The sequence below is a fragment of the Pezoporus wallicus genome, unplaced genomic scaffold (assembly GCF_028554395.1).
Source record: "Pezoporus wallicus isolate ANWC-B61680 ecotype Strahan unplaced genomic scaffold, APGP_CSIRO_Pwel_v1 scaffold_13239, whole genome shotgun sequence".
NCBI classification, from domain to species: Eukaryota; Metazoa; Chordata; class Aves; order Psittaciformes; family Psittacidae; genus Pezoporus; species Pezoporus wallicus.
This window is the reverse complement of record NW_026642052.1, coordinates 6,663,530-6,690,467: the sequence shown is the minus strand read 5'-3', so window position 1 is coordinate 6,690,467 and position 26,938 is coordinate 6,663,530. Positions and strand designations below refer to the sequence as shown.

General features: G+C 38.9%; 1 protein-coding gene across 4 annotated transcripts in view; it reads right to left on the bottom strand.

Annotated features, from left to right (window-relative positions):
- Window positions 1-1,434: 1,434 nt before the first annotated feature.
- Window positions 1,435-26,938, bottom strand: part of LOC130608594 (complement C1q tumor necrosis factor-related protein 7) — a 117,674-nt gene continuing 92,170 nt past the window's right edge. For 3 of the 4 annotated variants that reach the window (XM_057426619.1, XM_057426613.1, XM_057426615.1), the window contains 17 exons: window positions 26,695-26,898; window positions 23,771-23,863; window positions 22,278-22,369; window positions 20,410-20,577; window positions 18,800-18,905; window positions 17,402-17,511; window positions 17,186-17,282; window positions 15,939-16,037; window positions 13,430-13,606; window positions 9,229-9,432; window positions 8,685-8,774; window positions 7,809-7,922; window positions 6,132-6,266; window positions 4,582-4,704; window positions 3,937-3,995; window positions 3,309-3,486; window positions 1,435-2,311 (listed from right to left, as the gene is read on the bottom strand). In XM_057426619.1, coding sequence (XP_057282602.1) covers window positions 2,123-2,311; window positions 3,309-3,486; window positions 3,937-3,995; window positions 4,582-4,704; window positions 6,132-6,266; window positions 7,809-7,922; window positions 8,685-8,774; window positions 9,229-9,432; window positions 13,430-13,606; window positions 15,939-16,037; window positions 17,186-17,282; window positions 17,402-17,511; window positions 18,800-18,905; window positions 20,410-20,577; window positions 22,278-22,369; window positions 23,771-23,863; window positions 26,695-26,898 — 2,238 coding nt within the window. In that variant the 3' untranslated portion in view covers window positions 1,435-2,122. The remainder of the gene's footprint in view (window positions 2,312-3,308; window positions 3,487-3,936; window positions 3,996-4,581; window positions 4,705-6,131; window positions 6,267-7,808; window positions 7,923-8,684; window positions 8,775-9,228; window positions 9,433-13,429; window positions 13,607-15,938; window positions 16,038-17,185; window positions 17,283-17,401; window positions 17,512-18,799; window positions 18,906-20,409; window positions 20,578-22,277; window positions 22,370-23,770; window positions 23,864-26,694; window positions 26,899-26,938) is intronic. The other variant, XM_057426614.1, reaches the window with a different exon arrangement.

Here is a 26,938-nt window from a genome sequence, read left to right as displayed (position 1 = left end):
CTGTCGTAGCACTTGAGTTATACATGCTTTTGAGGTGTGATGTGCAGGCGTCCCATGCCAGCAGGCTGCAGAGATGGGGTGGGTGGTGTGTGGGGGTTGTGTTTTGGTTTGTTTTTTTTTTTTTTTTTTTTGTTCCTCTAACTGTGCTAAGATGTATTTTTGACACAGCTTCCAAGGAAGCCTATTTTCATTAACATGAAATCTGGGGAAGACAAAGTTACATTTTTCCCCATTGCTTTGGTTTGTAAAAAGGATCCTTGCTGAACAGCAGAGACTAGCAGGGAGGCAGAAGGTCCACTGCTGGGCCAAGTGAAACCTGAGCTGGGAAAAGATGAGTAATGTTTGAGTAGCGTGTGAGTGTGTGTGTGGTGGTATGGGGAAGAGCCCATGGCAAGAAGGAGTGTAGTAGCGCATGCTAGGGTGCAAACTTCAGTGGCCACCAGGTCATGAGTGGTTTATCCTCAGGCAGAGGAGGGGTGGGTGGTGTCCCAATTCTGGCTGGATTAATTTTCTTCCTAGTAGCTGGTGCAGGGCTGTGTTTTGGCTTCAGTCAGACAACACCAGTTGTTGGCTGTTGCTAAGTAGCACCCAGTCAAGGACTCTTCAGTCTCCTCCTCTGCTAGTGAGGAGGGGCTCAAGGAGCAGGAGGAAGCAGAGACAGAACACTTGACCTGAACTAGCCAAAGGGGTATTCCATACCACAGCACATCATGCTCTGTGTAGAAACTGGGGGGAGTTGGCTGAGGGAGGTCAGTTGCTGCTTGGGGTTGGGCTGGGTGTCTGTCAGTGGTGAGCAATTGTATTATACATCACTTGTTCTTTTGTTTGGTTAGGTTGGGTTTTTTTTTTTGGGGGGGGGGGGGGTGGTGTTATTTTCCTTTTCATTATTATTATTGCTAGTACTATTAGTAGTGCACTTCAATGACTAAACTGTTATCTCAACCCATGGGTTTTACCACCCTCCTGGGTGGGGCAAGTGAGGGAGCGACTGGGCTGCCTCAGTGGCCACCTTTGGGTCTCCCCTGCCCATCCTGACTCAGTTTTTGAAGGCTGTCATTATTACTTGGAAGAGCGTGATTAGCAAGGGAAGTCCAGAAGTATGGGTATCAGTATTGGCAGTATTAACACCAAGTTAAGTATTAACTACTTGCATATCCTGGCAGTGTTCAAAGCCAGCTTGGACAGGGCCTTTGAGCAACCTGGTCTAGTGGAAGTTGTACCTGCCCAAGGCAGAGGGGTTGGAACTAGGCGATTCCTAAGGACTAAGGTCCTTTCCAACCTAAACCATTACATGATTCTATGATATTAATATGTAAATGTGGTTTTTAGTAAACTATTCTTTTGATAATCTTTCATTAGGGTAACTTGCAGCTAAGGATTTCATACTCCAAAGTAATTTAATCAAATTCTTGTAGAAAATGAATGAGCTTCCACTTAGATTTTGTCATAAATATTTATTAAAGATGAAGCATTTAACTTGTAAAGAAAATGTCATCTTACACCTCTAAATGGTGCTGGCATTATACAGCCACTAAGTATGGAGCAGCAGATGAAATTGCCTCTTAAATACTGAAGTGTGGTCTTCACTGATGGCTCTTTGATGCGTTAAATGTACTTGTGGGTAAATACTTCTGATCTTCATTCAGGAGCTGGAGTACTGGAAAATTGTAACTATTTGCCATTGTCTTTGAAGAGGAAGAAAGGTTATAGATAAAATAAACTGACTAGCAAAAACCATCATCTTCAAGGCATGATTCTAGGAACCACCTGATACCTAGAAATGAGGTGGCCTGAACTGCTGTGTTACTCTGCAGTGTCACCCACCACATGGGGGCATCTGTAATACTCTTTGAGAGAGTGGTGTCCCACTGGGAGCAATAAACATGGCATAAAAGTTGCCTATTAGTGGTACTGGAGTTGCAAGCTATCAGTCTCTTCCTTGGCGGCAGTAAGTAGCCTCATCAGTGGCTGTAGGATGATAACACTGGTGTTAGTTGCAGCTACTAAAACCCTCATTTGATGTTTAAAATACTTGAGATAGCTCAAGTCAGCAGTGTGAGAAATCTCTCACATTTGTCCCCTACATAAGCAAGTTTCTGGAGGTTATTCTGACTGGTCTGTACTACTTATTTCGAACAAGTGAAGCCACATAAATCCATACAGAGAGAACGTTTTGGGGATAAGCATGAACATACACAGCTAGAGCAAATTCAACGTTGGAAATGTCAATGATGTGAACACCGGTGCTGTGTACAGCTTCTATTAAAGGTCTGACTTCAGAAAATGGCCTGTGAATAGGAAAACCAGAGACCTAGGAGAGAGAACGGAGGAAAAACCACATCAGGTAATGAGGAAAGGTAAAGGCACCTGAATAAATACATAGGTTTAAAAGCCCATTCTACTCTGCATGCAAATTTATGCTGGCCTGAGGAGATGCAATAAAAAAGGCTTATTTTCTATTTTAATACCACCTCCCTATTTCCTGTACTCTAGGCAAGCTGTTGCCATTTCTCCTCTTTGGGTTAATTTTGAAGTGAAGGTGTTTAGAAATGCAGTATAATAAAGTTATGTTAATGAACATGTACAGTGTAGCTACAGCTTTTCTGCCTTCTAACTGGTGTTAATTCATTGTGTTCTGTCTGCCTGCTCTGCTGGGGAGTTGATGTGGCAGGCATCTCCTGCCCATCATATATTTCAGGTCCAACAGGAATTGAAACCGCAGCTCACTTTGATGACAATGGCCACGCTATGTCTGGTGTTGTCACCACATGTGTGAACATGAAGAGAAGGAGGACTGAAGCATTACAACAGCCTGGAGGAAGAAGGAACAGGCACACTGGTGGCTACAATGAATGTTGAAGTACAATTTTTTCCCATAAAGAGTGGAGCTAGGACTAGAAAAACAAGAAAAGCATGGTGTTGTGTGGGCTCCTGCAGATGTAAGTAGACTGCTTACTCGGCACCAGTGCCAGGTTCTTACCAACCAGACTTGAGAGCTAATGCACCAGTCAACCTGTGCTGCACTAGAGCAATAATACAAGAACAGTGCAGGTAGTTTACCTGTACATTCTGATCTTTACATTCAACAGGAAAATTTTATCTTCAACATCTGTAACTGAAATAGGTAATCACTCCTTCATTCTGTAAATACTACATCTGTTTATCTTGAGTATAAAAGCCCTTGTGACTCTTGGTAGCAGAAGAAATATATGTCCTAGCACACTTTTATACCATAGTCTAGCACTACAAAATAATAGGGATTTAGACTCCTCCTCCTATGCACAAGCCAGACAAGTTCACAGCAGTACCCTGTAATCCCCTAGCCGTTTCTGCAGCTCGGCCTGATGATCGTCTTCTACATCTTTGCCTTGGTTTTGTTCCAGCAGCGGCAAAAAGCTCCGTAGGGTAGAGGTACAGTATCTGTTCCAGCGTGTGACGTGCCTTGGTCTCCATTCCATAATCTTCTCTTTTAATATTTTTTCAATCCTGCAGTAAACCAGACTGATCGTTACTGTTCTAGTCCTGAGTGGACACCTCAACTGGTCCTCTCTGACACATGTAGTATGTTTACGGGGATCACAAATTACCTCAGTTAAATTTACCGCTACCTAAAAGCACAGAAAAGCAATGCCAACATAGCTGTGTTGTGCCTGCGTGATCACTGACAGAAGGGGATTGCAGGAGCCTGCAGCCCTTTCTAGTTTACAGCCTCTCTTCTCATCCCTCTATAGCATCTTGCTTATTAGGAAGCTGTGCAGCCATGACTTATCAGCTCTTTTTCTGTTAATGAGGGAGCATGAAAAGCAGCCCTGTGAACTCCTGCTGTCTTGCTTAGGACAGTCTCAGCTCCCAGCATTCACAGAAGGTTTTGGGATCTGGGTGTGAACAGGCGCTGGTTTTCAGGACCAACAGCATTTGTTCTGGAGGTACAATTACCTGCCCTGGAGTTCCACTGCAGCAGCCTTGTCTGAACACTGGTAAACTAACTTTTCAGGCTAGAGAGAAATAAGACAGTGAAACATGAAAATGTGCAATCTCTTCTGGGTATACAACAACGTAACATCAGGAGTTACTGCCCTGCTGGTACTCCCATGAGTTCACAGTTATGCTAAAATAATCTCTTAGTAGAGACATGATAAAAACATTAACTAGATGCTTGTGTGTAACAGTGTTTGGGAATTTTTGTTTGTTCTCCCATCCCAAAGGAAACTTCAACTCCCTTTGATAAACGGTGGAGGAATCCCAGGTCGTTTACTAGGGATGTCCTAGCCATAAGACAAGCATGGACATTATAATACCAAGCTACTACTTTAGATATTTCTGTGTTAAAGATTTGTTCCTTTTTACTTCACTGTTGTCCCATGTTCTTACATGGGTAGTTAGAGGACAACAGCCATGCATCCATTCTCTATAAAACCAAACACTTCACACGATTCTGCTTTGCTTATTTTTTAAGCAGTGTCTAGGAAAATCTGTTTAAAACCCAATGCTACCTAAATACACTTAACCACAGAAGTCCAAAGAATTTAGTCTGTGGCCTTTCAACCCTTCAAACCAAGCTGTTATTAGATCCAGTGATACCTGAACGCTGCTGAGGCCAGGGTAGGGAAAGCTTCTGGAAAAGAAAGACTTCCAACGTTTTGGTTTGCTGACATCAAAACTTATCCTTGCTGGAGAATCATGTTCTTGCACATTAAACCAGATCTACAAGAAAGCAAGTTTTTTTTAACTTTTGGTATATAACCACACCTATGGAACACATTCCACCTACATGCCAATAACTTGATCTCCCAGAGCAAGTGCCCGTATGAGTTCATATGGAACAAGGCACTCTGGTGTAGTCACAGCTGATGTGCAGCTTTGGGATCCTGCATCAAAAGGGATGGTGCTGCTCTACTATGTCTCACGGTTCTGAATGTGGACTGAGTGTAGTGTATGAACAGAATTACTGGCTGCAGCTGGCAGCTCATGAGAATCACAGCATCACTTAGACTGGAAAGGATCTGCAGGTACACACAGTGTCTATGTATGCTCTGTCACTGAGGGGAACCCATGTCTTGGAACCCATGTCTTGCATCCCACGTTTTTATAGATGATCAGTTTGGTCTGTGAGCCTAAACTGCAGGTTTAGTACTACTTTACTTAAACAAAAACCCCAAACCAACTGAACCCTCCCCAGAACACTGTCAGTGAAAGAGAACTGACACTTTAAAATAAACGTGCTTTAGAATATTAAATGCTCAGCCAAAGTCATGATTTGTGTGTAGAATAAAACCCCTGATGATTACAAAACAAAACTGACAATGATACTTCAGATGACTTCTCCAGGTATGTTTTCAATACAGGATAGAAAAGCTGTTTGCTATGATTTGGTGCACAATGGAAGCTGAGTCACTGCTTCCTTGTAATGTTCCCCAAAAATGGAGGAGCAAACCTTTACACTGAACGTGAAAACCTAGGGTCTTTTTTCAAACTGACCTTCTGTCTCCTCAGTGTCAGACTCTTGCATATCTGTCTACCTCACCATCGTGTCCTGGTTTGTGTCCCCAGGAATGCTATTGGCAGGAACCTGCCCAGGGTTTCTGTCTCTCCTGGCACAGGCCCAGCTTAGCCCCATTTCCCATCCTCTGGCTCACCTGCCCTGAGCTGCACAGCTCATTCTTACCCTGTTGTCTTGCCCTCAGTGCTCTCTCAGAGGGTTTCCAGACACACAGCGAGTAGTGTCACAGTGAACATGTACTAGTATTCCTTGTATTCTATAGCAAATAAACAGGAGGACTTGACACCAGGCAGAAAATCAGTACAGTTTCTGTGCCTTGTAGTGCCAGCTCTGTGTTTTGCACACTGAACCCAACAGGGCTGTGCCAGCCAATGCATATGCAACTCATGTGATTCCTTCCAGTATGCTTCATTTGTAAAATTATATGAACAGATGTCATGATCCACCTAACTGCTGATTAAAAACAACTTTCCTATTTAAAGTAGCTGAAAGACCTGCTTAATATGTGGTAAAATCACTGATAAAGTGACAGGCTAAATACAGTTACTTTGATGAACCAATGATGCACAAGATCAAGGCAGATACCAAGTCATCAACTCTTAGGTGTACAGAAACGTGACAAGACGCTTACATTATCACAGCTGATCAGACAGTACACGTTCTGTAAAGGGCAGAAAGTATCATACTGCCCATAAAAACATCCAGTACTGGGGTTCCAAATCACATACTGACTTCGTTCCAGAGTTAATACATATGCAGTTGGTCCCTAGAAAGAAAGAAAAAGGGTGAGAAAGATGTTTGAAAACTGGCTACAAAGACAGCATGTTTTGTATTGTTCGGGATATTAACTTTTTATTATTAACAGCACTTTTGGGGGGCAAGCTGGTTGGAAGAATGTACAGGTTCTTTACAATGCAACCAACTAACACTTACATAATGTGGTCTCAGTCTCTTCCATGGCACAGAAATTGTTAGACATACACAGCCCTGAGCTGTTCTTAAAATACAGATTCTGAAAGTTGTCTTGTTTCAGCTACAAACCAATGTGAAATTCCACATCCAGGAATGTTTAATGCCACTTGAGTACCAGTATGTCCTGCTTGACTACAGCCACAACCCTCACCCACAGGCTGCCTCCTAGGGGAAGGTGCCCCACGAGGGCAGCACATTGTGTGTCTCATCCATCACCCTTCCCTTGTACAGGCACATAAGGAATTTCCCAGCTTCCTTTTGTATTCTCTATCAGGAATACCAAAACTGCTTTTCTGTTTCCTTGTTATTTCGTACATTTTCCAGGTACCTCGAAATACCTGGAATAAACCCCTCCTTACAGCATGCATCAGCTGACAGCTTTATTAAGAACTACCATCTCCACCAGATTCTGAGTGGAAGGAATGCACCCGAGTACCTGTTCCCACTGCTGCAGTATCTCAGCATGAAGAGACTTTTGGACAGGAATTTTTACCAAAATTCTATTCAGCAAGACTTTCACATGTGCTTGGTGATTTGAGATACAAATGGTGGAAATCTGCATTACAGACCATGTTACCATCTCTCTGAAAAGAGCGATATTGGTTACTTGGAAATTGAGTGCTTCCCTGTGAATAAATGCATCTCCTAAGGGGCAAAAGAATCTCTATGTGTTAGATGTTGGTCAGGCTAAGCCAGGCTGCTGCCATAGTGAGCTCAGGGGAGTGACAGGGTACACAGCAGCCCAAGGTGAAGCAGACTGCCTAACCAGCCTATATTGGAGGAGGTGGATGCAGAAGGACTTGTGGAGCCTGAACAAATCCATCATCTTGCTGCAGCTTTGCTGTCAGCCGTCAAGAGGCTCAAAGAATGTTTACATACCAGTAAGAATCCCTGGCAAGCCCCTAACCCTCTCCTGCCACCTCTCAACCTTCACCCAATCCCACCCAAACTCTCATAGTCTGTGTATTCACAACTGAAGCGCTGTGAATGGGCTATCTCCATTACATCTGTGCTGGACACACCATTTATACAAGCAAAAGTCCAATCAGGGTTTACAGATGCTTGGTAGTGTACTATGAGGACAACAGCTACTATCAGATTAAGTGTGGAAACAGTCCAGGAAAAAAAAAAAAACAGATTATATTTATACTAAGATAAACTTCTAGCTTTCCTTTTTTTCTTAATTCTCTCTGGAAAGATTCAGTTCCATCAGCACCAATGTTCAGATCACTCCTGAATAAATGTGCCAGCAAGAAACAATTCTACCCATTGGTAGGAACCAAAGACTGCACAGAATACAAGTTAATATTGAGATCAAGTGAAAAAATCCTCTTACCTCAGGAATAGCATTTCCTATGATAAGCCAGGCTTTTTTCCCCATTCCAAGGAAGTAATTACACAGGAGCACGGCATGTTCTTCCTCATCTCCCGCCAGAAGGTACAGAAATTGCTAATTAAGGTACAAGGAAAAAAAAAGGTCTTTCTATGCAGTTATCAACTGTGTTTTCAACACTTTATAGTGTTTTTTAACACTTCTGAAGCAGAAGACTCATCTCAGATCTGACCTGTACGATTTACTGGGCACTGCTTCAACGTGCAGGATGAAGCATGAATGCTGTGAAAATCCATGATGCAGAATGGAGATTGTGCCACAAGAAACAGGGTCTTTGAGTTATTCTGAATTTTGCAGAAGAGTTTGAGATGGTAAAACCATCGCTTATGATTAAAAATGTCTGCTATTCTGTAGATGACAGGATTTATCTTTATGCGACAGAGCAGGTTTAAATACCCTGTTTCTGCTGGCATTACATGCAGTGTTTTTTTCTGTAGTTCCTTGACATTACAATGATCGATTTTAAGCCTAGTTTTAAAGTCTTGATCAATCAGTATCCCTTCACTTGCATGTGATGAGCTATTTTGGTTTATAACAGAAAAACACCCAGGAAAAGCTTATAGCCCTAACCCTGTGTAGGGTCAACCAATTGCAACCTATCTAAGATAAAAATTTTGGTTCATATCAGGATGAGCAACTTTTTTTAAGCTTTGGTCCTTATTCTTCGAAATAAAGTCCTTACAATAATAGAATCACAGAATAATTTCAGTCTGAAGGGACCTCACGAGCTCATCTAGTACAATCTCCCCCTGAAACAGGGGCTGCTAGGATGTTACCTCACATTCAAGAGGATAAAGAACTGTTTAATGCATTTCTTACGTCCGATGTACTCCATAAATCACAAATTCCAGCAAATGACACACTATCCGGCAAAAAAGGAATCAAAGAAACATATCGAGCCACCAATTCCTGCAAGGAAACAGAACAAAGCAAGTCACTCCTTCAGTTCACCCCACTACAGCAGTATTATACCAGGTGTGTAGCACAGTGCTATTGCCACAAATATCAATGACAAAACACTAACCTCACTGCAGCAGCAACTAGCTCATTTCAGAACTCATACCTCCCATTGATATATGGCATAATTCTTTGTCTTTTAAAGCACAATACTCATTACTATATCTATTTTTTTTCAGAGAATACAAATATCCTTTTCCAGCATCATTATGGATAGACTCCCTGTGTATCACACATAGTCATTACTAATTTATTTCCTATCTGTGGTCCTTCCTTTTCCAGAAGTGTAGCTGTACAACTGATGTATAGAACTGATATGTACCTACGTGCATGTGTGCCCACATGTGAATGCACACACTTGGAAATCCATATCCCAGAAACTTCACTGTCTTTCCCAAGTACTTACTGCTGCTGATTGAGAACTATCTTGGATGGCATCAAGAAGCTCCTCTGGTGGATTCAGAGGTTTGATATATTTGGTAATAAAAACCGTTTTCCCACTGAGGTCAATCACAGTTGTTAGGCACTGACGGCTTGGGAACACTGATGTACATTCAGCTTCATACTTCTCTGATGCCTGGAGCAATTTCTCATCTTCGTGGGTATCAAACTTAAAAAAACAGTAGAATTCATACAAAAATAGTTTTATTTATAGTTTGGGCTTAAGCCTTTACTATATTTGGCCTTATTTCACCATTTACAGGAACACAAATGCAGTGAGAAATTCTTTCCTAACAGCATTCTTAACTTTCCCTGCAGTACATACTTTGGATCTCAGTCATATAAGAAAGGTCAAAGTAATGCAAAATCAGGCAATTTGCATTTACTTATGAATGCACAGAATGACTTGTACCTATAAGCAGGCTCTACTAAACACTGAAAAGTTATGGCCAGGTAAACCTGCAGGAATGAGTATGTAACACCATGTATTAATTCAAAGTTAAACAATTATGGTTAGGCACTATCCCACATGCTGTTCACACAGCATTCCATTAAAACCACAACTGAGGTTATGCATAAAATCCCATCATTTTTATATAAATAATACTGTGACAACCCAAAATATTTGCAGAGAAGGTCCACGTAATTTTTAGATGAACCCTTATAATTCAGGTATGTCTAGGATTTCAATGCTTTTAGATGAGATTTTCCAGAAGCAAATCTAGCACATATTAACTACGTAACAATGACAATTATTTACTCATACATCACCTAAGATGTCATCTTTTAAAGGTACAGGATCAGTCAAAATAGTTTGTTTCACCCACTTAGAATCCCTTGTATATTAACAGACAAAACTTACAGCCTCTGGCACTTTGTAAATTCCAACGTAGTCATTCACTGCAAATATCACTGACAAATAACTCCTATGTCAGCATCAAGGAGCGCGAAGCGCAAGCAGATTGCTGAATAGCACAAAACTAAGCTAAATCTTACACAGGGAACAATAGGAATCTTGCAGCTGATTTAATGAATATTGTACCTTCTTAAGCATTTCATTCATCTAGACAGAGATTCAGGAAGGACAGCAGAAGAGGGAGGAAAAACAGGTAAAGAAATGAAAAAAGGTATTTTAAAATCAAACTAAACCTGAGCTTAGCATCTTAAAGCAGCACACAAGTATTTCAAATGATTTAACTTCAGCAGGAATGGCTAGCAATAGAACAAAGGATGGCAAAACATTTAGTTAGTTTGTCATTTTATGTTAAACACTCAATAGTAACTATATGTGGGAATATCTGTTTGGCGAGTTGCAGCACAGAATTACAATTTCTTCTGTCATGGTTAGAATATACACACTTGTTCCTTTAGTAAAGTTTCTGTAGAAATGGACAGATTTCATTAGACACATGCCACCTAAAACAGAACAGTCTCTTAATGAATTCTGTCTTGCTTTACCTAGTTTCCTCTAACATCAAATTACATCTTACTGTTTTCTACTTACATTGCTTTGAAAAATATGGATTATTTGAAAATCCTGTACAATGTTTGCTAAAGAACTGATCTGGTTTGGCATAGGTCAACAAATCATCTGTAAAGTAAACCTTGTAAAGTTTTTACAAGATTCAGAAAAATCTCTAATGCAAAGAGTGAACAAAAATCTGGCAAAACTCACACGGATTTCTTAATCACAACTGTTTTTTCCACTGTTCCTCGAATTTTAGAGGACAGGTCTTCTGTATCAACTGTTTTCTATCTAGAATCGTAGAACAGTTAGGGTTGGAAAGGACCTTAAGATCACCTAGTTCCAACCCCCCTGCCATGGGCAGGGACACCTCACACTAAACCATGTCACCCAAGGCTCTGTCCAACTTGGCCTTGAACACCACCAGGGATGGAGCATTCACAGCTTCCCTGGGCAACCCATTCCAGTGCCTCACCACCCTCACAGTAAAGAATTTCTTCCTTATAGCCAATCTAAACTTCCCCTGTTTAAGTTTTAACCCATTACCCCTTGTCCTATCACTACAATCCCTGATGAAGAGTCCCTCCCCAGAATCCCTATAGGCCCCCTTCAGATACTGGAAGGCTGCTATGAGGTCTCCACGCAGCCTTCTCTTCTCCAGGCTGAACAGCCCCAACTTTCTCAGCCTGTCTTCATACGGGAGGTGCTCCAGTCCCCTGATCATCCTTGTGGCCCTCCTCTGGACTTGTCTTCAGCAACAGTGTCCTCATTCCTGGTTTCACTTTTAGTGCACTTCAGTGACTGTACATAATTTCTGGTCATTTTGCTTTCATGGGATGATGGAAGAGCCCAGGCTGGAAAGGAACCTCAGAATACCATCTGGTCCAATCTTTTGTGGAAAAGGGAGCCTAGATGAGATTATCTAGCACCCTGTTCAATCACATCTGGAAATCCTCCAGCAAAGGGGACTCTATGACATCCCTAGGGAGATTGTTCGAGTGAACAACTGTTCTCATTGTAAAAAACTCCTTTCTTATACGGAGATACAATCTTTCCTGCTGCAACTTGTACCCATTGCCCCTTGTCTTCTCAGTATGGCTCCTTGTGAGGAGAAGCTTTCACATTTATTTCCTGCCATTTAGAACAGGACTCATCTCCTTTGTTGTGATTTACTGTGCTACAATTCTTCGCTGAATCTTCAGAATGGAACATACTTCAGTCTCTTTCCAGTTCGTTATGTCTGAGTTTTGGCAGGGGGCAGTTAAGTCCTACTGTCATATTTGAAACGAAAAAGAACTTATGTCAGAAAGATCCCTGACTTGAACAAAATACACCGCTTTTCCCTCTGAAGTATTCAAATCCATTCTAAATATAGCTACCAAACTGCATTTCACTGAGCATTAATACAATACATAACCTTTTGGTAACTGAGCATCAAATTGCATCTATGCAAGAAGGTCTGAACATCTGCTCAGTATTTGAAGAGTTCAAGATGCATAACATACAGTCCAAAGTATTTTACAATAATCTGATCCCTTAGTTGAATTTCAATGAGTTCTCTTTTGAAACAGTGCTGGAGACAGGTCTTTCTGCAGATGGAGATCTGTGGCTGTACAAATTCAGTGCATTTTGTTCCGAGCAAGTAATTGCTGTGTGTAAAGATTCAGACTTCAAACTCTTGAATAAGGTCTCATCTATTAAAAGTGCTTCAAGGCTGTTAAGACTGCATTTCTGGTTCTAAGCCATAGTAATAATCTCATCATTCAAACCAATTAACACTAAAAGCCACCCATAAATGCACTTTACTGATTTTCTTTATTTTCAATAGGACTAAGTTGTAACAATTCCCACAGTATTGCAGGAGAGCAAGAAAACCTAGGACTGGATAGTTTCCAAGACTGTAATTTAAATGGAAAAAAGGTTTTTAAAATGCATCATACAAATTTATATATTTATTCTGAAAAAAAAAATAATTACATCATGATAGACCTTTCTCTCCAGATCTCTTTGTCTCTAACAAATGACAAGTGCAGCACTGGAAAAGAATGAACTGCTACTGTTTGCATGTGAAGAACATACATCCTTGCTGAATGGATCTCAAAATCATTGCATAATGTTACATAAAACAGCAAGTGGTGCATTCATTGTAACAACAACAAATTGTTGCTGTTAGTGTAAGGCACTTCTGGTTTAAATAAAATAACTGAAAACAGTAACAGCTGCTGTTTAGAAATAATTGTCTTTAAGATCTGGCATCATGGAGCCATAAATAATAAGTGCTTTATCTGAATAGCATAAACACATAAACAGGAAAATACTGTGTTTGCAGCTCCTACCTCCTTTTTTGTCCACTGGTCACAGATACTCACATGAACACTTTATTGTCTACAGAAGTAAATGGGAAAATTATATGCTCATAGATAATGAACACAAATATGCTTTCTATTAACACTAGAACTAGACACCTGGTGAAAGTGAGAAGTAACTTATGCATTAAGTGTCCATCTAACATACTGGTGCACCCAATTAAATTGAACTGAGTGAAAAAAATTTGCAGCAGAACACTCAGAATTTGTATTAAGATCTTTCTATACTTGTATTCGTGTCCTTCAGTACACTAAGCATACCTATTTATATCCATCTCAGGAACTGCACCCCTAGAAACAAAAAGCAAGAACATGATGAACTGCTGATTAGTTACCTTCTCTCTGACTGACTCTCCAGGAATGAGCTGTGGTTCAATGGTAATAAACAGTGTTATATATGAGCCCTCACTCAGATTTTGCACAAAATCATAACCTCTCTCGATTCCCAGGGTCTTGTCTCTGCTGTAGCCAAGGAGGACTGGAGGAATATCCACCTTAAATGTACCATCAATCTACAACATATACAGATAAATACTTCTCATTAGAAGAAAAAAGCAAAACTTCCTTCTCAAATACATTTGCGGCTTGTATTCAAATAATTTTATTCCTTTGATTTCTTTATTACCCTGAATTACAAAACAATGAAATGAGAAATATATGAAATGAGAAATATATACTGATTAACTGTGGGGAAGACATGAGACATCTCATTGTTAAATGTATTGGTTACAACTGGATGTCAGCCTGTCTTGCATACTATGGACACTAATATTTAACGAAATGGAAATCATACACACTAGTTCTTAAAGATTGCCAGCATGTCACTGTTTTTCTTTCAAACAGCAATCTCTGTATGGCACTATTTACCTGGAAAATTGTCAAAATGGCAAAATAGGACTCCACTTCTGAAGGCAGCATCAGGCCTTTACCTGTTTGCATGATGCGCCAATATCTAATGTATACACTTTCCATGCAGAAGCTGCTGGTGGTCTTGGGTGCAACTGAACTGGGCCCATTCAGTCAGCCTCCCCACAGAAGAATGCTCTGATAGACTCAACAGCCCTTTGTACTTTCCTCTGCCACCACTTCAGAAAAGGCTGTGTGAGATGATGGATGGCATGCCCCACACCTGCCTGGGCAAGTCTCAACAGTGGATGTAAGTAGCATTAAGAGAAAAGCAAGAAGATTAACCTCCTGTTCTGGGCAGAATTCAGATAACTGCCATCAGGAAGGATATCTCCAGTGGATGAGGAAGATGAACAGATGACTCACTGGGCTGGTTCATCAAACATTTAAGAGCAAAATTAAGTTTGATGAGAAGAAAACTCTAAATAATTCACTCAGAATTTCTGCTGCAGTGCAGTAGAACAGGATGAAGGAATGCTCCATTCGCTACTAAAATCTAATTGCTAGATGCACCTTGATATAACTGCTGGACTAATCAGGTTTATTTCAAAGTCAGTAAGAAATCCTGTTCAATGAAAAGAATGTCTAATGCTGGGGATATCTGTGCAGGCATGCATGCTATACTTAGGGAATCACAAACTGTAAGACCTCCTCAAAAACAGTTAGGAGTGCACTAACAGGAATTCTGGAGGTACTCTGGTTCTACAACAGAAAGACTGATACATCAACGAGAAGTATGAAGGACAGAGGTTGACATCAGCACTGGTAATTCTCAAAGACGGATTACAGGCTATGTCCTTCACTACATATTGGTAATCAGTCTGTTAAACTGTCTAAGTCTGTCCATTAAGTGTCTCAGGACTGTGAGCAGACACACTTCACGGGTGAATTTCATGCATTAGAACATTTCCCTAAACCCAGCATGGAACATTTCCTTAAAAAGAGGTTCTTGTTCCTTTTTGTTTGTTGACCTATAACAACAGTGGTGACATGATGTGTCACTGTCTGCACAGGACGGCCAAAGACTCATGAAAAGAGGGCTAGACCCTCTTACTTACATCTTCTTTGAAGTCAATGAAAGATTCATTCTATAGGGCACCACAACCCTCAAATACCTAAATTCATCAATTAAACTCTTAAGCACTTAAGGTTCTGAGAAGTGTCCTATATAGCCAGAGAAAAGCAAATTAGTATGTCATTAGGTATGCAATTGATGTCAAAATCTTCATGAAGTAAGAAACAGAGACTTCTGTGGTATGATGACTTGATCTACAGATGAAAGCAACTGCCTTACATAAAAAAGTCCTACAGCAAGGTTACAATATGATATCACTATTGATGTGAAAAACTGAGTTTCCTTAACCTAGTCCAGGATGGGTGGAAGGACAGAAGAACTACCCTATAAAGAACTGCAAGTTTTACTATTATTCCCATGACTACCTGTTGGTATCTCTTGAAGAAAGCTTTTCTTGAAAAGTTCTAAGAATAGGGGAAAGAAGGGACAGGAAGAGGCAAAGATGAAAATCTGGTGATTCATGAAAAACGCAAAAAAGAAGGTAGGTCAAGATTTCCATCACCCATCTAAGTGATATTCCTATTTGCAGTTCACGTATCAAGGCTGTGCATACCAAAGATCTCAAAAGCCACTGACAAAACCACCTGAAGTATTTGCACTTTTAATCTCGTTACTGGAGGAAACCAGGCCACATTGTCAGTGTAGCAGTATGTTTGCTTATGGCTTCTCCCTTCAGAATGTTGAACTTACTGACAAATACTCACCAGATTTGACAAAAAACAGTTGTTTCAAAGGCATTTTCAAACAATTCCATAAAAATAAGCTAACAAGTACAGAGAACGTGATTCAATCTGGCATTTCATTACCAGCCTTGTTCCATTCTCCAGTTTTGTCTTTTAAGATATTTACTCCAAGTTACTTACCCTTGCTTGAAAATATATGGTAGTAAATGGAATTTTAACACATCCCAGCCAGCGTCTCTCAACATGAGCGTGGATTCCACTGCCCCTTTCACGATTGTCCTGTTAAAAAGGTGACCAACATAACACTTTGTAAGGCACCTTAATTTCCTTTAATTTAATCCAGGCATTAATAAAAAAATATGTATTGTTTTAACAATTTACTACAGATACAAACTCATTACTAGTACAGCAATGATTACTCTGCATGCCTTTCAAGCACGCCAGATACAGAACAATTACAAGGACATCATGGCCCATGATAAAATGTGCTTGCACTTCAGGGTTCAAGTCCTGTATAACTCAAAAATGTGAGAAGTCATCCAAAAGAGCCTTCTCAGACAAGGTAAATTAAGCTACGGTCTTCTAAGGAAGTATTTTGCTAGCATTTAAGAAAGCTTTTTGAAGGTAAAATTGTATGAAAATCTAACTAAATGCTGTAGAACAGAAGCATTGTTTTCATGTGTATTGATTATCAGGGATTTCTGAAACCAGTATAATCAGCCTATACATTGTTAAAAATAAATGAATAAAAATCTGTAAAGGCTCTAGTGACATCTGAGTTTCAAGACTGCCATTCTTCCCTCTGCTCCACCAAATACCATTTCAGTTCTGGGGACAAAATTGCGTTCTCAGTGAAATGTGCGCATTTTTTCATTTGGGGGCTGCATTTCCAAGAGTGTTGAGTACTGCTATTCCGCTGAACTGACTAGGAGGGCTTGCACTGGTTTCAACAGGGGAAGGAGTTATGTCAACACTGAGAGCTTAATTTATCTCATTCCAAAAAATTACATCAGGATGAGAGCGTAAGAAGTTAATAAAAATACATGAATTGGGATCATTCATCTGGAATTTAGTAAAAAAATTCTGATTAAGTGTTAGAACAGAATTCAGACTACAGTTCGCATGTTGCCTCTCAATTTTAGTTACTCCAATTTCATGAAATATCGGTAAAACCCATTACATACATATGTTCAACTCTAGCAGCAGATTATGCAGTACACGCTTAATTTGTACAAAGGTTAACATTATACAGATTGCTCCCTCTAATAATCTTGCATTATTGAGTAGAAATAAAATCATAAGGAATGACAAAATAGATAAAAGAGGCACAAGAGGATGAAATCTATTCCACCGAAAAGACTTTTTCTGTCAACTTCAAAAGCTCGTAATATTCGCTAGTGTACACTGTCCTGCAATTATGAACTCACCTCTATAGCATCGTGAAGTACTTCATCAAAAACGTTAATGAAGACTTCATCCTTCACTGACTGCAAACTATGGGTGCTGTAGTCACCATTAGGAGCTCTGAAAAGGTTAAATATACCAAAAAAGTGATTTGAACAGAACTGGAAAATTTTAATACATTTGCATGCTCAAATTAAATTGCCATTACTCAGAAATAGTTTTGCTTCATTTTGCTGTACCTAAATGGAAGCTCAAGTTCTTCATTCCAGCTGGGGTTTGGACCCTCTGCTGTTGTTGTCCGGCACACTGTTCGCTGAAAAGAAACTTCTACAAAAGGACGGACTAAAACCTATGAATAGACATCAAAACAAAGGAAACAGACCTCTATAAAAATTCATGAGAACATCTAAAATTACACATTTTCATGTATTTAGAAAAATAAACATATACTTTGTGGAGATAAGGCTGGTGAAGGCCAGATAAAACTTCAACACACTTTAAATACTGCACTTCCCAGACTTCTAAGCATTTCTGAAACTTTTTTAAAAAAATTTATGTTAGCATTTCCAAAAGATTATGTATATTCAGAAAACTTGACATATTCATATGTACCAGCAAAACCACATTTTCTCTGGAGAATGGGAAAACTACTGGCTATCTAATCACTGAATGTAACTGAAACAGAACACACAACCCAGACACCAGTGGAAAAAAAGAGCACTTGTGTCCTCTTATCCGTAATCCAGGCAGCCTACTGCTGCAGTCCTGGCTGTCTCTGAAACTGGCTCCTATCACAGATAAGCAACTTCTACTAGACACAACAAAAGTCTAGTGTGATTAAAAATGGCTTAATGGGCCATTTAATTAATATTCAAGTGCATATGGCATAACCTTTTCCGTATTTCAAAAAACGGTGATTTTGAAGGGACATCAAAAGAAAAACGGGAAAAAAAAAAACCAAAACAAAAGGCTTCCATCTTCATTCAGAAGAATGCTGGTTTGGAGTAAGAGTGCAGCAGGCCCAAAATTCAGGCTGTGAAAATAGCCATGAACACACACATAGAAGAGTAAGAACAGACCAGGCATATATGGTATTTTCTCCTATTACTTTTCCAAGCTTCAACTGTTTTCAGATGAAGGACTTTCCTAAGCCTGCAATAATTTTTCTTGTCCAATGCAATCAAACCTCTTTAGTCCACAATACACATAAGCAACTTCTCTGGGCACCTACTAAGTGCTGCCTGAAGAATCACAACCTTCTGTTTGTTTTAAACCTAACTCCTACCAGCTTCATCTGATGATCCCTCACCCCTCTACTGAAAGAGACAGTAAACAGTCAATCCCTATCCATGGCCTCGACATTAGTCATGATTTTGTGCCTTTCTAGCGTATTCCTCCCTCCTCCACTTGCAGTTACCACTGTGCTGGCTGAAAAGCCCTACCATTTTTCACTGTACATTAGCCATTCTGTACTTCTGACATCCTTATCACCTTCTCTGAGCCTTTAGCAGCTTTTTGCAAGGAGCAAGCAAACCAACCTCAGTAGTAAGCCATCTTTCTGATGGTGAATGTTACTGTCTGTAGAAGAGAGGAATGCTCCCAACTTCACATAAGAAAATGCTCGTTTGGTAATGTACCTGGTTGAACGCCCCATCAGGGCTATCAGCTGGGCTCTGAGCTGACGCAGAGGCTGCAAACATCTCATTGAAGGACCTTGAAGATTTGGCTGGTTGTTGAAATTTGCTATGAGAGGAAACAATAACGACAACAAGACAGAGAACACATTCCATACCATGAATCCCTCACATTCTGTATTAGCCATTCTGATTTCTGGAAATACTTCTGATACTTTAATGTCATGACTTTAAGCTTGGAAAGATATTTATTCCATCAAATAACACAAAATGAATGCCAGAAAGGGGTAGTGAGTGTAAAGCTCCTGTATGCCTCATTGCAAGAGTGCTTTGTGCCTGGAGTATTTATTTTCTGAAGAGTTTATCAGCCCAGATTTTGATTTTTCCCCCCCTCTCCGTATGATCTTTTTGAGCTACAGGTTTTTCAGTTCAAGGAGATGAATCCCCACAGAATTCATAAACAGTGTACACTTCATGGTATTCAGTCAAGGCCTCTTTTACAAAATTAAACCCATGCGAGTATTACACAACCAGCAACCCATGAGTGAAATAAAATAAATGTTAATAGGTTTATTTTTATAGTGTTTCCACAGAACTTTTTTTGTAGTAATGCCACACTAGAGATTCTAAAAGAAAAACTATTCATGCAGAAAGCAGCTCAAAATAAGGTATCATATAATGCAAGACTGGGAGGGGCTTTAGTTATTATTATAAGACTGATAATGAATTGAAATTTTCATTTTTCCTTCTTATCAACATGTTTTCAATATGAATTGCTTTTCCCGGTATGAACTTACTTACATAAGCCAAAAGAACCTTTATTATAGTAAAGAGATAAAACAGCAGAAGATGCTAAATTCTGTATGCACGGTAATTGGTTAGCTTGAAAATACTTCTGAGTTAAATGCAGGGTGTATTCATTTTGGGAGAGAGAGGGAGAGAGAGAGAGAGGGAGAGAGAACACTGCACTAATATATCATTTCTGGAGCTGAACCAGATGACTGTTCAGAACTCCAGCATCTCTGTGTGAAACAACATCACGCAGTGCAGGCATTGCCTCAATTTGCCTGAAGGTACTGGTCACCTTTAAAATTAGTCAGAACCAAATTAGGCTCAGTCCATTAACTTAAACAAACAGTTCATGAAGGAGAAAGAGCAACATGCTCCACTGAGGAGGCAAATATAATATCCCTCAATAAAGAACTAGATTTTTTAATACTTATTTTTAGTAGTAAGATATTATGAATTTAAATTACCCTAGTAAAATTAGGAGACTTGCTTAAGGTATAATTCATCTGATATTACCAGAGTTGTAATGTTGTCAAAGCTGTAAGTTACCTTTCAGACAGTTTTTTCCTGAAGCAAATTAAGAGAGTTTTTGGTAAAACATTTCTAGAGGTTAGTAGTTACTGATAAATGATCACATTATTCTACAAACTCACTGAACAGCAGTTCTTTATCATTATTAATAAAAAGATAAATGTGTTATCTGTTTTTATCATGAGGATCAAAACAACACAGATGGCTGAATTTCAACATTAGTTGCTTCAGCTTCCTCAAAGCAGCAGAAACCAGAAAACGAATCTGTACTGGAAACAGGCATTTAAACATACCTCATCACTGGTTTTCTCACTGGAATATCATAAGCTCTAACGATGTTCACTAACAGTTTGATGTCTCCGTCTGATAAATTCTGCGCTGTGACCTTCTTCCTTTCTTTTCTTCTTGGCCTTAATGGTCGTTTTGGCTCTGCCAGTTTAAAGAGGCTGAGTCCCAAAATACTAATAATCATGAAACAAATAGCAGATAGTTAGTAATTCTTGCATAGAATGCAACATTTTAGTGTTTCCATGATACACATGCACATTAGATATATGCTTCTGTTAGTACCACACAAAACTAGGAAATATCAAAATGTTTTAATTGTTCAGTACTACACAATCCAATTTTGTCTTCTAGTTCTGAAATTCTAACTTAAGTGTGCAAAAAAATTTTTTTGGGGGGGAGAGGTGTGGGTATGTGTGTTTTTTTTGTTTTGTTTCAGTTCTTCCCCAAAACCAGGTAAGCTACAAGTACAATTACACAACTTCAAGATAGATCTAAACTACAGTGCTATAAACAAGGCATCTAGCAGACAACAACCACTGTATGGAATAAGCAAAAAAAACCTAATTACACAGCTATGTACAACAAACAGTAAGCTATAGAAAGGAATCATAATGAATATGGCACAACATACCCTGGACCCTCAGAACTTACAACCCAAGGTAAAGCAGAACCAAAGAAAAAATAAAAACAGAAGAATAAAAAGCAGATGTATGTTTTTACACATCACTGATATTAACCGCAGGCATTCCGAAATCTACTTTGAAAACGGACAGCCAGCGTCATTATTTCCTTATATAATTAAAACTCCCAGAGTAATTACTGTTAAAATAACACAAAACCAAGAGTTACTAAAATATCTCACCAAGTAGACAGTTTATTACTCATGGTGTATTTTAAATTCACTAACCATATAAATCAGCAAATATGAATTGATATTCATGATAAGAAACTATCAGTGAAGCAACTGATTTTAAACAACTCCAAAAGCTGGTTATAGACTCATTTGGTTTCTTCTATTCTGCGATGTGAAAACACGAGCTAAAAAATAGGATGAACTCTTGTAAGAGAGCAAGTCTCTGTATCTCCAGCAGATGGGACTGTTTAGATTTATACTGCTCAGTGAAAAACCTTTGGCTGCACTTTAAGAGTGTCATGTTTACAGTGAACACAAGCAAATTCTACACGGAAATCAAAATAAATTCCACAACTTGTTTGCTTACACAGCTTTTAAGTGAGCAACTTTAAGAGTAATCTATGCTGGGATGACTAATAAATGTCAGGCTCAATAAGCATGGCAATTGGAACAACCACTCAAAGAAACTGCTTAAAGTAATTACAAAAAAAAATATTAAAAGAAAAAAGAAGACATTTCCAAACCCAGTAACATTTCTGAAAGTAAACAGCGTTCGACAATATACAGATACATGAGAAGTAAAATAAAGAAAATGACTATTAAAAAAAATATCTATTGCACATTGTTTGCAGGGCATGTGCACTACCTCTAAGTGTGCACCACCTACAGAACCAGTGGTAGTGTTACTAGCTCCAACACTTGTCTGGTATTTGGACATCATTCAGTCTGGCACCACCTAGGACTATGCTTAGCTCATCAGATCACAGCCTGATGCTACTAAATCTTACCCCATGCTGCCACAACTTCTTCCAAAACCAGACTTTTTATTAAAAAAAGTTTTGCACACTCTGTGTATCAATACTGGCAGAGGTGCACTTAGTAACTGGAAGTTTATATATTACACTAAACACAAAATTGCATCGGTTGTTAGGCACATCAATGCTTTGAAAAAAAAAAGATCAGTTAGTTTTACGTTATTATTATATTTTGATTTAGAACAAATAAAGACAGCTCTCTTACCCCAGGCTGGGAATCTCCTCTTCATTAACAAGGTCAGAGAGAATGAAATGGTGTTTTGCTATGAGGAAACGGTTTATTACTGATTCTCGAACCTGGGAATACAGAGGGAGAAGAGACCAAAATACATTTCTGATCCAAACCTACTGCAAATACTTGCATTCTGACTATTAAATAGAAACAAATCTCCAAATGGACATTATTTTTTCCCACTTTTAAAAAACTCCCAACAACTACATTGAAGCAGATTGACATAGTGCCTTTGTCTTTTTTTCCTACTACAAATGCTAGTAATGCCTTTATATACTGCGCCATTGCAGAACAGCAATACCAAAGACCTTTCTGAAATACATCTCCCCCTTTGTTATTTATAAAAGATTTTAAGTTACTACTATTTTATCTTTTGTTTTGAAGTGACAGGCATATAAAGATCACATTTCAGGGTGAACTGGATTTCAGTTCTGATGGGAGAAGTCTAATTTTCAAGCACACCTGACAATTTAGATAACTGCAAAATACCCAAATATTATTCTAAAAAAAGGATATTGTATTTGATCTAAAAGAGTGACAAATCAAGGTACCATAATGCTTATTACCCTGTACTACTATACCATTATTTAGTGCACTGCACTGATGTTTGAGTGCACACTCAAGTATCAGACAAAACATGTGGGGCTGACACAGACATGACAGCTGTGTTAAAATAATGTTTTTTATATTATCATACTGAATCTGGGCTCTGGCACTTGCCTGGAAGTTTTAAACACTATTCATTGTCTAGGATTCTTTTACAAACCATTCTTTCTAACAGACAAATTGTTTTGTCCTACATCATATCAATGTTATCATCATAGTGTATGTTTCACTGGCTGCCTATAATTTAGTACATGTCGTATTATTTCCAGTACTGGTAAGAAACTAGTAGCCATGTTTCGCACCTCCTATTTTGCCAAAATAATCTGAAATGGCAAACTTCTCTTGGTTACATGACCAATGTTTTCATGTACTATAATACCACAGTGAAGGTGATGTGATGGAAGATATACCCTCTGCCTCAGGCTGCAGGACAAGACACAATGTGTATCACATTTTTTGCAGAGGTTAGGGCCACTTTCATGGAGATAATAAAGTTTTTAGCATCACGGCTTATAAGAAGGAAAATAGGGAGGAAAGGGAAAACGGTGAATGCCTGGGACACAACAATACAAATCTCTGGGACACTGGAGCAAAAGAGAATTTACAGAACTGCTGGAAAAATCCAGAATGGCTGGTCATCTTGTATATGGCGTCTTTTTCAGTAACATTAAATGAGTCATTTATAAATCTCCACTTGCTCAACTAGACCAGTTTCAGGCCCAACTAGAGACTTTAAATATGTCTGTAAGTCATGTTTAGAGATGAGTAAGTTTTTAATATTCATGGAAATGAAGCTTCCAAGTATAGAAGCAACGTATGGTCTAGAGAAATATGGTGGATCCTTATTTTTTGTGGCTTACCTTCTGTAGATAGTTGGCAACAACTGCTCTGTGGGCATCTAAGTAATTTTTGCTGTCAATCACATCCCTCTCTTGCAGTCTCTTCTCATAGTCCTAAAGATATTTACTAGAGTTTGTGATTTGAAAATTATTCAGTGCTTTATTACATACATGAAAAATGGCAAATATTTCATTAATATTAATGTATGGATCACTATAAACCAAAACAGATGTCAGAGGTTTATAAAGCTATTTTTAATGCTAATGTATACAGCAACAGCACTGCTAAACTACCATGAATATAGACAAGAATTCCATTAAGTTACAAGATTCATGTTGTTTAAATTACTATGAATAACTTGAAGATTTCCCTCACTTCTTTTAAAGCTGAACTTTGACCTGCTGCTGTATACTGAAATTCCATTCGAACTGGAAATGGCTTCTCTTACTGCAGCTGCAATAGCTGCAAATATAAAGGAGAATCCTTTTACAACAGAAGTGATGCAGTATTCATGGAAGATGACCTGAAATCTGAACTGTGTTTTAATACATGTAACTAGTGACACAACTGTACTGACAGATGCAACTTTTATTCACAAGTTTTGGAAGGTGTCTCATAAATTAAGAAAAGGCTAGAGCTGACACTCAGCTTCCAAGAAAGAGAATCTACAAGTCCAGGGGGTCTCTCCAGACCTGCAGCCTTAATGGAAGCCTGTAGGTTGGCTTTAGAATCGCACCTACTCATCACTTAAAAGCTACTCGGTAAAATTAATCTGGGGCTGCCTGTTCAACAAGCATGTGGAGAAACTGGATGGGGTCCACTAATAGTAAGAAGTCAGAGGCCTGTAGAACATGACCTACAAGAACAGGTCAGAACCTTAGAATAATGTAGGTTGGAAGAGAACTCTGGTTGTTATCTGATCCAAACCTTCACTCACAGCTGGAACAACTGCAATCAGGATGCTCAAAGGCCTTTGCCAGTTGAATTTTCAGTACCTCTATAGATGGCAATTCTACAGACGTGCTGGACATGTTCTAGAATCTGAATGCATTCTTTGTGAAAAGTGTTTTAATTATATTCAACTGGAATTTCTCTTGGAGTGACTTGTGCCTGTCATCATCTTGCCACTAAGATGAGCCTCGCTTTTTTCGCTGCACTGTCTTGCTAGGTACCTGAAGGAAGCTGTAAGAGTCCCCACTTAACCTTGCCTGCTTAGGCCAGAGCAAATCTTAGTCCTTTCAACTTCTTCCTGCATGTCAGGTGTGCCACGCCGGTAGATATACTAGCAGCTCTGTGCTGGACTTGCTCCAGTATTTCAGTATCTTTCTTGCACTGGACAAGGTGTTCAACTCAGCCTGGTCAGGAACAGATTAATGACCAGTCCTGTATCTGCCTACAACTATTTGAGTTGGTAGAGTGTGCCAAACTCATCTCTCTAGCTCCAGACAATATAACAAGAGAAAACAACCATTAAATACATCTTGGATGGTTCAGGTTGGACAGGATCTATTCCTTTTTTTTTTTTTTTTTATAATCACTGGAAAACACTGGGACAGGTTATCCAGAAAAGCTATGGAATCTCCCATTTAGAGGTTTTGAAAACTTGGCTAGACAAATACACAGCTGACCTCATCTAGTGCTGGCAACAGTCCCACCGCTTCAGTGTAAAGTGCGGCTAGATGACCTCCAGATAATATTTTCCAAACAATACTGCCACAATTCTATGAATTTTCAGACTTCTTTGCCAAATAGCAAGTAAAACAACTAGGAACTATTCCACTTTAAACTTAGTTTTAAAGATCATGTCACATAAAATTAACTTGGAATGGGTGATCATAGGTTTATCCAAGTTACCCTTAAAGGAAAAAAGAAAAGAAATAAACCAATTCTTAAACAATAATTTTCGATTTTGAGTGAGAAAATGAAATTAACAAAGTCTCTAAAAATCAACGTGATCGGAAACATGTATCAAAGATGTGGCACATCTTTAAGTAAAAGGTACAAAACTAATCTAAAATTTAAAAAGGAAAAATACTTATTGCAAAGAGCCAGACATGACTGAATTAATAAATACCTTTAAGAAAGAGATAATCCAAAAGTAAAGGAAGAAAGAATTGTTTCAAATACATTTATGTAAGAAGAAGTAGGGATGAAGCAGCAGTTGCCAGAATCAGAGATAAGGGCTGGATATGGCCCTGAACAATCTATTTGAAGATGCCCTGCTCATTGCAGGGGGGTTAGAACTAGATGATCTTTGACAGTCCCTTCCAACCTATTTTACGATTCTGATCCTGCTAAGGAAATGAACACACTAAAATGCTCCTTAGCTACATTAATTGCTAAAGGACAAAAGCATGCGTGACTTAACACTAATAATGGAGTTGAGATTAAAAATAACTGAAGTATGACCCAAATAAAAACTGCACACATTGCATTTCAGTAGGGTTCTTAACAGATAGGCAAGGACAGGGTAAGCTAACTGAAACAATGTACTAAACCACTGCAGAATAACTGCAACATAAGCTGTAGCAAAACATAAATTGTTTTGAGTTTTGTTAGTCATTACTTCCAGCAGCCTCCACAGAAAGGGCTCAAAAGTTAGTAAGCCTAAGCCTGAATTATCTTTTTATTATCTTTCTGTATTTGAAATCACTTACAAATGAATGAAAAGAAAGGTCTCTTACCTTTAACAAAAACTATCTTAGAATTTGGCTACAGAAGTTGCTGTGGTTTATCTTTCTGCTTGCACAGTATAGCTGTGGAAATATTGCCTTGGAAGGAAGCTGTCTTAGAGTAAAGTAAAACTAGAAAAGACTGAAGGATTAAAATTCTCACTTTTTACATATCAGCATAGCTGTACATCCTTTAAAGGACCAACTTACTTCATTGCAAGTCAAATATTAGCATTAAAACTAGAAAAGAAATATTTCAGGTAACATTCTACCTGGAAGATTTTCTCACTGATTTCTCGTTCGTGTAAGGGGACTTGCTTATAGTTTCGGAACTCCGCCACCTCCTCACTTCTGAGCTGCAAAAGTCGGAATCTCTTTGACCTATTAAATTCCTCATCAGAAACAAAGTTAAATTCTTGCTGCAACTGTTCCAACCTGAAGAACTCCGGAACCCGGGCCTCTCCACCGGTAGCAGTCTAAATTAGTAAAAAAAAAAATATATTTTTACTAAAAAAA